This window comes from Oncorhynchus mykiss, chromosome 13, assembly GCF_057628025.1.
Source record: "Oncorhynchus mykiss isolate SJ-2025 chromosome 13, ASM5762802v1, whole genome shotgun sequence".
NCBI lineage: Eukaryota > Metazoa > Chordata > Actinopteri > Salmoniformes > Salmonidae > Oncorhynchus > Oncorhynchus mykiss.
In genome coordinates this window covers 72737083-72749695 of record NC_143034.1, presented here as the reverse complement: position 1 = coordinate 72749695, position 12613 = coordinate 72737083, and the positions used below count along the sequence as shown (strand labels likewise).

The 12613-nt window shown below is 42.1% G+C and overlaps 1 protein-coding gene across 2 annotated transcripts in view; it reads right to left on the bottom strand.

Moving 5' to 3' along the window:
* Positions 1 to 12405, bottom strand: part of LOC110513420 (uncharacterized) — a 199117-nt gene extending 186712 nt beyond the window's left edge. Inside the window, exons 1-3 of one of the 2 annotated variants that reach the window (XM_090197545.1) lie at positions 12140 to 12405; positions 4885 to 5062; positions 2644 to 4309 (exon numbers count right to left, since the gene is read on the bottom strand). In XM_090197545.1, coding sequence (XP_090053671.1) covers positions 2955 to 4309; positions 4885 to 5062; positions 12140 to 12151 — 1545 coding nt within the window. In that variant the 5' untranslated portion in view covers positions 12152 to 12405 and the 3' untranslated portion in view covers positions 2644 to 2954. Of the gene's footprint in view, positions 1 to 2643; positions 4310 to 4884; positions 5063 to 12139 lie in introns of those variants that run through there. The other variant, XM_090197544.1, reaches the window with a different exon arrangement.
* Between the last annotated feature and the right edge of the window lie 208 nt (positions 12406 to 12613).

The following is a 12613-nucleotide window of genomic DNA, read 5'->3' as shown; positions in this document are numbered from 1 at the left end:
CTTCTGCACTACTGTGATCCTGGTAACCTCAACCTGTCTTTCTCTCACCGGACACATCTGATCTCCAGCACCATGTGTACCCCTACAGTTTATACACACAACTTTTTACATCAATACTACACATTCCTTTCTTTCAGGTCCTCCTGCACATTTCTCACATCATGGATGCTGGAAGGAAGTAATCAAGGAAGGGAATTCGTGTTTATACAGGAAGTACCCCTCCTACACTTACCAATCATGTCAATGTCAAGCTATAAAGAGCTTTAAAGCTCGCCAGTTTGTAGTTTTAAAACTCGGAAATTAGTTTCCTTTGGCTCGTTCAGCCATCCCAATAGGAAACATTTATGGGGGAAAATTGGCGTTTTGGAATAAACACAGAAAATAGTTAGCACAGCCTAAGGAGACCTCATACGTTTTGTTCTATGAGATAATAGCAGTCAGTTAATATGACCTTTATGAATTATGAAGCCTTTGTGATGTGCTTTTTTAAATTACTTAAATACGTCAAAATTCACAAGAAGTGACGTTCGCCGATAGATTGTATAACAAAACATATAACATCTAAACCTGTGTTTACAACAGACCTTATTTTCGGCATTCATCCAAAAACACCATTAATTTCCCCATAGGCTTTGTCCAGCGAACCATGGCAAAATTAGTGCCTATAAAAATATGGCATTACTCTTTCTCTCTATAGAGCCCCACCGTGGACGAGACATAATACCCACAAAACCTAGTGGCCAAACAGGGAAATGGTTCAATTGTTTTCCAACATTCATTTTTCCCCCATAGGTGATTTCCAATAAGCTTACCCTGACGAGACATTTCACACCTCTTTCTGCAGCAACCAGTGATCCGGGTCAACAGTATAAACATTACGTCCGTCCCCTCGCCCCGACCTGGGCGCGAACCAGGTCGGTCTGCACACGTCAACAGTCACCCTCGAAGCATCGTTACCCAACGCTCCACAAAAGCCACTATTTCAAGTGATGTCACAGATTGAAACGCCACTAGCGCGCACCACCGCTAATGCACATCTCTTGCTGACACCTATTGTGTAATTTTAAAACTTGCCCATGACAGGTCACAGAATTGTCAATTTAAAGAAATTCAGACAATTTATTCAATACTACATTTAGCTAACATTAGATAGTTAACCCAGAGATGCTTATGTTTAATACTAGATCATTGATTGCAGGATATTAGCTTGTCACTTAGCCTTTTAATAAATTGATAACAGTAAACCTAGATAGTTGTATCTCATAGTACTCCGAGTGGTGACTCAAGACTCGCGTGAAAATAAAAGAGAGCCGCACACTCTAGGAACTCAGATGCAAAAATGTAATTACCGGTGTCTGTAATCATGGCCAAGAGTGGCCTAATATCATTGGTTAATTCTCAAATATTAAAATGGCATACAAAGAACAACATACAAACAACAAATGGATAGCATACGATCATAGATTCATTTTAGACTACACAAGCTTACAAACAATTACAATGGCAAAGTCACAATAATCACAAGAATGGCTTCAGATCAAAGTCTACGTTGAGACCGAAGGGAACAAGGGTCTTTAAGTTAAAGATCCAGGCAGCCTCTCGTTTTAACAAAAAATTATTAAGGTCACCCCCTCTCCTAGGGAGGGTGACATGTTCGATGCCAATATAACGCAGAGACGAAATCGAGTGGCCTGCCTCCAAGAAGTGGGCCGCAACTGGGTAAGTCAAGTTTTTGCACCTAATGGTGCTACGATGCTCTGAGATACTTACTTACTTTTATTTCGCACTTTGTTTTACCCACATAATTTTTACCACAAGGACAAGTTATAAGACAAATAACTGCCTTAGTGGAGCATGTGATAACACCGTTGATTGGGATCTGTTTCCCTGTTTGTGGGTAGCCAGATAACAGATGGCTAATTACATTGATATGCTTTGGAATGTCTAGCCAGCGTATCAGGAAAGCAAGCAAGACTTTAGTTTAGATAAACAAATGTTGTTCGCTAGCTAGCTAGGTCGCTAGCTACCTTACATCAGACATCCTCTACGCTGATGTTGGCTTATTGGATGCTACCAAAAAAATGTAATGGGATGAATAGAAATAGTGATAGCACACAGAAAGCTGCAATTATAGAACCCATTTTCAACTCTTGGGACATTGACCTTAAAAATGTTCACCCCAAGTGAGCCCCCTGACTCATTGACTATAAGGCCTACAGATTAATTCAGGTATTTTTTTTTTTATCAATGTGTGCTTGTGTGTGTTAGTGTATGAGCACAGGTGCATAGGTTTGTGTTTGTGGGTTTGCAATTAGTGGAGGGCAGTATGTGCATTAACATAAGTGAAGTAACACATAAAATATTGGTTTAGGTGTTACGATATTCATTTAAAAAGTTGTTTCTCACCTGATAACTTTTTCCACTTAATGTAATAAGTTACGTTATCATATTAAGCAAGAAGATATTACATTTACCGGTTTTATTACATTATAAATCTAAAAGTTAGTACATTAACCGTTGTTACAAGACACAGTACACATAGTTCTTACCTGGACCTCATGGATATTATTATCCAATGTATTATTGATTCGTTTTAGGAATATTTTAATCAATATAGATATATAAAATATACAGTTTAAGTGATAACTTCTTGTTTAGAAGTTTATTGATCAATTGAATACATGAATATACACCTATTTAATAATATCATGAGTATATGAAAATATACAATTATCAACATCACCCCCTCCCCCCACACACACGGGTTCACTGACATTTCCTATGATAACATTTATCCATTTAGATGTGTAATATTACAGAGACACAGGGGAGACCTGATCCTAGATCAGAGCTGCATATTATGCTCTAAAGGTTACCATGGTGATCAGACTAAGGCAACTGTTTAAGAATGGGAGATGGATATGACTGTTCACTAGATGTTTTCTATTGATCCTTTATTTATGGATCTGGAACCGGTGACAGATAGGAGGGAGAGGAAATACGGCACATTTTAGCTTTATATAACATATAACATATAACATCTCTCTCTGGTGTTTTCTCATATTCCCTAAATGAGCAAAGCGCTTCCTACATAGACAAACATAGGGTTTCTCTCTAGTGTGTGTTCGCTGGTGTGAAATCAGGCTCCCTGATTGACTGAAGCTCTTTCCACAGTTATCACATCTGTAAGGCTTCTTTCCAGTGTGTGTTCGATGGTGTCGATTCAGGGTGGAAGCTGCAGCAAAGCTCTTCCCACACTGATCACAGCTGTAAGGTTTCTCTCCAGTGTGTGTCAGTTGGTGTGTTGTCAGGTGGACTGACTGATTGAAGCTCTTCCAACACTGATCACAGCTATAAGGCTTCTCTCCTGTGTGTGTTCGCTGGTGTCTAGTTAGTTTTTCTGATACAGCAAAGCTCTTCCCACACTGATAACAGCTATAAGGCTTCTCTCCAGTGTGTGTTCGCTGATGTATAGTTCGTTTTTCTGATACAGCAAAGCTCTTCCCACACTGATCACAGCTATAAGGCTTCTCTCCAGTGTGTGTTCGCTGGTGTGCAGTCAGGGTGGAAGCTAGAGCAAAGCTCTTCCCACATAGACAGACATAGGTTCTCTCTCCAGTGTGTGTTACCTGGTGTCTAGTTAGGGAGGAAGCTACAGCAAAGCTCTTCCCACAGTGATCACAGCTGTAAGGTTTCTCTCCAGTGTGTGTTACCTGGTGTCTAGTCAGGGAGGAAGCTACAGCAAAGCTATTCCCACACTGATCACAGCTATAAGGTTTCTCTCCAGTGTGTGTTCGCTGGTGTGTAGTCAGGTGGACTGACTTATTGAAGCTCTTCCCACACTGATCACAGCTATAAGGCTTCACTCCAGTGTGTATTAGCTGGTGTGTAGTCAGGTGGACTGACTTATTGAAGCTCTTTCCACACTGATCACAGCTATAAGGCTTCTCTCCAGTGTGTACTCGCTGGTGTACAGTTAAGGCTCCTGCACTAACAAAGCTTTTCCCACAATCAAGACAGGGATAAGGCTTCTCCCCTGTATGAATTCTTACATTAGATTTCAAGGTGTTAGATGCAGCAAAACTCTTCCCACACTGATCACAGTGAATAATGAAGCCACTCTGGTTTGTGAAACTCTTCCCACAGTCAGAGCAGCAGTGGTGAGGTTTCTTCCCTGTACGTCTCTGCTGGTGTTTCTTGAGATGTTCTGATCTGGAGACACTCTTCTCTGTCTCGTCAGCAACAGGATGTTGAGGCTCCCCAGATGATAAGCCCCTCCCACTAAGAGAACAACAGTACGGGGTGTCCCCTGTAAAATAAAGACATTGAATAGTTAGTATTTGTTTATGGACCCATATTTTCAAAACCTATAACTTTTTTTGTTGTTATTTAGCAGGTGCTCTTATAAAGAGCAATTTACAGGAGCAATTAGGGTTAAGTACCTTGCTCAAGGGTTAGTAGCCTAGTGGTTAGAGCGTTGGACTAGTAACCGGAAGGTTGCAAGTTCAAATCCCCAAGCTGACATGGTACAAATCTGTCGTTCTGCCCCTGAACAGGCAGTTAACCCACTGTTCCTAGGCCGTCATTGAAAATAAGAGTTTGTTCTTAACTGACTTGCCTCGTTAAATAAAGGTTAAATATAAAAAGGGCACAGACAGATTTTTCACCTTGTCGGCTCAGAGATTCGAACCAGCAACCTTTTGATTAGTGGCCCAACGCTCTTAACCACTAGGCTACCTGCCGCCCTCATCATCAATATACACTCAGTGGAGTGGCCAGTTTATTAGGCACACACCCCTCCATACATGTATACTGTTAATCAATGAATTAACAGAAGTTGCAGAAGCAGATTGTAGTCTGATCCACACCCCCCATTGTTCTTACTTGATGAAATCAGATCTCCCTCCTCGTGTCCTTCTCTCACAGTTCCACTCTGCCCTGGTATTTTCCTGCAGTCGACCAGCCGCACAAACACCCTCTTAAGACCCAGCAGTAAGAAGCTACCAGGAGAGTTGTGACCAGGGGATTCCGGCAGGGTGGAGGGGGACGGACTAGCTCTGTCCTAGTGACCACAGGAAGTATTGTACATAGAATATCATTAGACCAAACATTTGATTACTTTAGTCTAAATCTCTGATTGATTGGTGCATCCTAATAATACCTCCTTTCTCCTGAAGTGTGTAATCGTTCACTACTTTCCACAAATGTATAACAATTCTAATGCCCCGTCTTATGTTCAGAAGCTTTGATTGAGCATTCATTGGAGTTGAACACATCTTTCACCCCTGAGTTAATCTTGGTTTACACAAAACTAATGTCTCATGAATTGGTCAACCGCTCAATTTAGTTCTGGGTTCATACGTGATAAGAAGAGAGCTTAAGAGACGCTGGAACAAGGAGCTCCACCCTCTCTTTCAAGATACAGGCCGAATATCCCCTCCCCTTTCCAAAATTCAGAGGACGCCAACACCTGCGAAAACGTGATTTGTCATAATAACCAGAGGAAAAACCAAAACACCTAAACTACTGCTGCTCATTATTATGTACTATTTAAAGCCAAATCCATCAATTTGTTTTTACTTTCCCCCGAAATTAAATGAATATCAATTTATACAGTTATCCCCATGTACAATAGAGCCACGTCTTTCTGGTGCCATTTACAGCTTGTTTCTAGCCTAAAGTGTTGCAGAGTTATTCTGATGTTTTTCTGGTGCTAACAAGCATGCAATGAACAACGTGCTGTTTACATCTATATTTGCTCACCCTTCGGAAAATCAGATCACGACTCAATCCTACGCATTTTACAGATATTCCAGTAATTCTATACACATACTGTCCATAATGTCTATACATCCTGTGATGGAAAATGTTATCATGTGAAGAACAGTCTTCAAAATGTTCATAGTGTTATAAATAATCCTTCTAATCCTAATAATCCTGCCTGTACTTGGTAAAAATATGAAGGGGGGCAACATGACCCCCTCCTCAGGACCATCTGGCAGAACGGCCAGAATATGTTCTATAAGTTATGATAGAGATGAGACTGTGCCAGACATGCCGGAACCAACCCTATGAACTCTGTAACGTGTCTGTAACCAGTATATAAGAGATCTAACGGGACTGCCCTGAGGGAGATACCTTCAGAACGGTACTTTATGCATCCTAAGTTTGACTTTGACCTCTAGAGCATGCTGATAATAAACAATGATTCATTTAAGATTGACTTAGAGTGTCCCTGTGTAGGATGTACACGACTATCTCATCACATCTACTACAAGACCAAAAGTATGTGGACACCTGCTCGTCAAACATCTCATTCCAAATGCATGTGGTACCCCCTTTGCTGCTATAACAGCCTCCACTCTTCTGGGAAGGCTTTCCAATTAAGGTTGGAACATTGCTGCAGGGACTTGCTTCAATTCAGCCACAAGAGCATTCGTGAGGTCGGGCACTGATGTTAGCCGATTAGGCCTGGCTCGCAGTCGGCATTGCAATTCATCCCAAAGGTGTTTGATGGGGTTGAGGTCAGGGCTCTGTGCAGGCCAGTCAAGTTCTTCCACAACAATCTTGACAAACTATTGCTGTATGGAACTTGTTTTTTGCAAGGGGGGCATTGTCATGCTGAAACAGGAAAGGGCCTTCTGCAAACTGTTACCACAAAGTTGGAAGCACAGAATGGTCTAGAATGTCATTGTTTGCTGTAGCGTTAAGATTTCCCTTCACTAGAATTAATGGACAGAACCATGACAAACAGCTCCAGACAATAATTTCTCTTACACCAAACTTTACCGTTGGCACTATGCATTGGGGCAGGTAGCGTTCTCCTGACATCTGCCAAACCAAGATTTGTCCGTCGGCAGCGAGCCTTACACGGAATCCAAACCAGCTGCGTGCGTGCACCATCGTGCGCTATCGTGCATAAATGCATTTTGTCCCCCTACACCAAACGCGATCATGACACACAGGTTAAAATATCAAAACAAACTCTGAACCAATTACATTAATTTGGGGACAGGTCGAAAAGCATTACATGTATGGCAATTTAGCTAGTTCGCTTGCACTTGCTAGCTAATTTGTCCTGGGATATAAACATTGAGTTGTTATTTTACCTGAAATGCACAAGGTCTTCTACTCCGACAATTAATCCACACATAAAACAGCCAACCGAATAATTTCTAGTCATCTCTCCTCCTTCCAGGCCTTTTCATCTTTGAACTTATAAAAAAAATCCCTGATTGGCATCTACACTTTTACCACGACAACCGGCAAAACACTTCAAAACACTTTGTCTTTCAATCACCCATGTGAGTATAACCAATGAGGAAATGGCACGTGGGTACCTGCTTCTATAAACCAATGAGGAGATGGGAGAGGCAGGACTTTCAGCGCGATCTGCGTCAGAAATAGGAATTACTTCTATTTTAGCCCTTGGCAACGCAACGCAGACGCTCGTGGGCGCGAGCAGTGTGGGGGCAATAATTGAATAACATGGATTTCGACATTTATTTTGCGACGCTCGCGCACACGATGTGTCCGGTCTGGTCAGCATGTTACACCACTCCAGCCGAGACTTGGCATTGCGCAGTGGCGGATTTAGGTATGGGCCCAATCATTTTTTTGGAATGATGACACATGCGCGATCGGTTTTCTATCGCTCATTTGCACGTCACGTCAATGATATCATGTCACCGTGTGGGACTGTGGGTCAATTAACCTTGTCGGAGTGGGCGCCCTGATTCTAGGTTGGGAGCTAGGCAGGCTACTGCCTGGGAAGGTCTCCCACTCAGAAGTACGAGATGGAGAAGTGGGACAGGGGTAGGTTGACCTCAGGTCTCCCCACTGGAAGCCCGAGGTAGGGGGAGTGGGGGATTAGTCAAATCAGTCACACTATGAAATGCTACCAAATAAACCACAATTAATTCATAATACTGTTAATATATAGTTTCACAGACATAGTTGCATTTTTTTCTGGTTTGCGAAATCGTTAAGAATAATATAAAACAGTGTTTAAGTGCAAATTAAGGGGCACTTCTGAAATATTTTGGAGCACCCTCTGGCATTGGCCAGGATGAGGTGCTATCTACCTTCTCAGCCACACAGGCCTCTTCAGAAATTATCTCGGAGCCTCAGGATGAGGAGCCGCCCACCTGCTCAGCCACACAGGTGTCTCCACAAATATTGTCTGAGGATGAAGACCCATTTGCTTCCACTTCTCCCCAGCAGGATTCTTCAGGTGGGTTTGTGTGCACGCACATGTGTGTGCATCCCTGCGTAACAAACAGAATAAATAATCTCCCTTTCGCAAAGTTTTAAGTTTCCATATTGTTGGTAACAATTATGATTTTATTATTACTGGGTATGTATGTGGGATGTTCCACCACTATAAATGTTGTGAATAACATGCGTAAACTAATGCCCATGTGCTCTCCTTTAGAAACGCCTGTAGCAGCATCCCACCAAATTCTGCTGCTGAGGATGAATCACTGTCTACAGACCCTGCTGCTGAGGATGAATCACTGTCTACAGATCCTGCTGGTGAGGATGAATTACTGTCTACAGATCCTGCTGCTGAGGATGAATCACTGTCTACAGATCCTGCTGCTGAGGATGAACCACTGTCTACAGATCCTGCTGCTGAGGATGAATCACTGTCTACAGACCCTGCTGGTGAGGATGAATCACTGTCTACAGACCCTGCTGCTGAGGATGAATCACTGTCTACAGACCCTGCTGCTGAGGATGAACCACTGTCTACAGACCCTGCTGCTGAGGATGAACCACTGTCTACAGACCCTGCTGCTGAGGATGAACCACTGTCTACAGATCCTGCTGCTGAGGATGAACCACTGTCTACAGATCCTGCTGCTGAGGATGAATCACTGTCTACAGACCCTGCTGGTGAGGATGAATCACTGTCTACAGACCCTGCTGCTGAGGATGAATTACTGTCTACAGACCCTGCTGGTGAGGATGAATCACTGTCTACAGATCCTGCTGCTGAGGATGAATCACTGTCTACAGACCCTGCTGACTGACAGAATTCAGACACAGCTTGTTTGCACAGGACCAAGTGAGGTACCACCTAACTTTGTTTCCCCAGGGAATGAGAGTGAAGGAAGATGTTGCCACCACCAGTATTTCAGGAAGACCTTGGTGAGTGGTGAAAAAAATCCCTAGAAGTTGTCTGGTGTATTCTGAAAAAACAACAACAGCCATTTCTGCTGCAAACTCTGTTCTAAGAAGAAAATTAATTTGGGAAACTCAGGACTTGTGACGTTCGTCATAAAGATGAGACCAAGACGCAGCATGAGTAGAGTTCCACGTAATATTTAATAACTGAAACTCAACTAACAAAACAACAAACAATCGAACGAAACGTGAAGCTATACGAATAGGGCAGACAGGCAACTAAACATAGAACAAGATCCCACAAACACCAAAGGGAAATGGCTACCTAAATATGATTCCCCAATCTGAGACAACGATAAACAGCTGCCTCTGATTGGGAACCATATCAGGCCACCATAGACATACCAATCACCTAGACCTACAAAAAACCCTAAACAATACAAAAACTAGTGTACCCACCCTAGTCACGCCCTGACCTAACCAAGATATCTCTGTTTTCTTTATATTTAAGGTCAGGGCGTGACAGTACCCCCCAAAAAAGTTTGGGACTCCCGGCCGCAAACCTGAACCTATAGGGGAGGGTCCGGGTGGGCATCTACCCTTGGTGGTGGCTCCGGTTCTGGATGCAGCCCCCCCTCTTTACGCTGATCCCTCCGCCTTTGTAGAACCGGACTGTGGACCGGCGCCGGAGACCCCAGACCTCAGAATTTGTCTTACTCTTCCAGTGACCGTAGCTGAAGCAGAGGAGCTTTCAAAGCTGAAAGCTTTGTATGGCTCGCCCAGGGAGCCATACAAGCTCGAACCGCGACTGGCTCAAGGTGATCTTAGGCTTGTGTGCGGCTGCTCAGCTATGGAAACCCATTTCATGAAACTCCTGACGAACAGTTGTGCCGACATTGCGTTCAGAGGCCGTTTGGAACTCGGTAGGGAGTGTTGCAACCGAGGACAGATGATTTTAACGCGTTACGCACTTCAGTACTCAGCGTTCCCGTTCTGTGAGCTTGTGTGGCGTACTCCTCGATTGAGCCATTGTTGCTCCTAGACTTTTCCACTTAATAACAATAACAGCACTTACAGTTGACCGGGGAAGCTCTAGCAGGGCAGATATTTGACAAACTGACTTGTAGGAAAGGTGGTGGTGCCACGTTGAAAGTCACTGAGGTCTTCAGTAAGGCCATTCTACTGTCAATGTTTGTCTATGGAGATTGCATGGCGATGTGCTCATTTTTATACACCTGTCAGCAACAGGTGTGGCTGAAATAGCCAAATCCAATAATTTGAAGGGGTGTCCACATACTTATGAATGTACTGTATTTATACTCTGGACTAATATTTATATATTTCTTAAATCATTTTTTTTTACTTTTAGATGTATGTAACATTATTGTTGTGGATTATTAGATATTACGGCACTGTTGGAACTAGGAACACAAGCATTTCGCTACACCTGCAATAAGATCTGCTAAGTATATGTATGCGACCAATAAAATCTGATTTGATTTGTTTTCTCAGCAAGATTGAGTTGTGTCCTGTCTGACAGTGAAATATGGCTAGTGTTTACCGTAGCTATGGAGTAGCTAGCTAGCGTTTACCGTAGCTTGGACTATGGAGTAGCTAGCGTTGCAGAAGACCATTGCATTCTAAGGTATTCTAAGGCAGCAGTGTGGCATTTAAAAAAAACGGATGTACATTTTGCCACAAAACATAGCTACGAGCGGCATTTGGACGTGAACTTGCTATCGTTAGCTAGCTTTTCTGTCGATGTTCAGCTGTTGTCTGCTAGCAAGCTAATGGCTTTAGTTATTTGTGTAACAAACCTTCCATCAACAATTACAGATAGCTACATTTATTTGCCTTTTCGTTAGATAGCTAGCTACAGAGGCTAACTTTAGCGAATAGCAACTGTATTGTTGCCAAGCATCCAAGTTGCTGACCAGGTTAGATAGAACTATAGATAAGTTAGTTAGTTAGATTTGTCTGAAACTTAGTTGGCATTGCCAGAAATGCTACAAAAAGGTATTAATGGACAGAAATGTGCATGCGAGAGAGATACATTATAAATGTAATAAAAACTGTTGCATCTACAAAAGGTAGTCAAACAAACATTTAAGTCCAATGGTCACTTTATGGAAGCTAGTGCCGTTTTAATCCGCTGCAATCATTTTTACCAAATCGGCGCAGAAAATACTGAACAACTCACGACTACAATATAATGGAATATAAAACAAAATAATTTTTGTGGTGGTCATTTATCTTAGCAAGGAAGCCAAAGACAACAAAAACTAAAAGTGTGTACTGTATGACTGACTCATAGACCGTTCAGGGAACATGAAAGATGAGGACGGCATTTCTCCACAAGTTAAGGTGAGTCAACATGTTTTTTTCTACTCGCAATGTACACACAGAAATCAGTACCATGGATAGACGCATCATATTTAGCCTACGTTTATCTAACTAAATCGTTTTTGGCAGGGGTGCAACATTTAGTAGTCCGAAAACGTTGGAAACATTAACTTGCTGTATCATTCTGTAGGTTGTAACTGTGAACTTAACAGGACAGATGTTGCTCTCTAGTTTTATGATGTAACAAAGGTCTGGTTGAATGTATTCTGCCACTGTCTTCTTGTCTCAGCTGTGTCAAGGCTTATGAACTAACAGGTTATATAACAAACAACGCAGGTAGTAATATGGCTATTTTTCTTGCTTGGCTTGTCTGACGCTTTTACCCACGCACCACTACTGCAAGTTGTAGCTTTGCCCTCATTATTTCTCCATGGTTCTGACTTTACCTGCTTGTTGCGCATTGCCTTGTATCAATCTGTGTGTTTTAGGCTAGTAGGCTAATTTGCTGAAGGACAAAATATCCCAAGTGTTTATTACCACCATTGTTTATTTTGTCCAGCTGTTCAAATGGAACGAATAGACATGGAAGATCAAAGATGATGAAAAATAGGCCTTGACATTTCATACACCACAGAAAACAGATTGTTCATAAGTCAACCAAACTTACCCGATCCATCATGGAAACAACTGTATTCTTTCTTTAACGTTTCTTCAAATATAAACATGACAGTAAGAGTTACGATACAGTTACTTTCTTTGTCACAGCGTTCAGATAAAGAAAAGCTAGAACACACCTTTTTAAATATAAAACTCGATTTAAATTGTGACAAATAAACGTCTAATTTAGACTAATCTTACATTAGAAACATCCTGGGAAAGGATGTGGAAATGTGTTTGGTTTGAAAACTAGATAGAGGATGGTAACAAAGTACTTCCTGTTGATGCTTTCCGGCTTCTTCTGTGGTGTTTAAAATGTGCCGCCACCTACTGTTCTTAGTCATCAACACCTCTCTTCAAGTGGGTGAGGCGGTTTAGGGAGTCATTTATTGTTAGGATATAACTGCTGTATTGCCTCAAATATATATATAGTATGTTAAATTCATGTCAAAACATAAATTGGCATAATCAATATCATTAATCT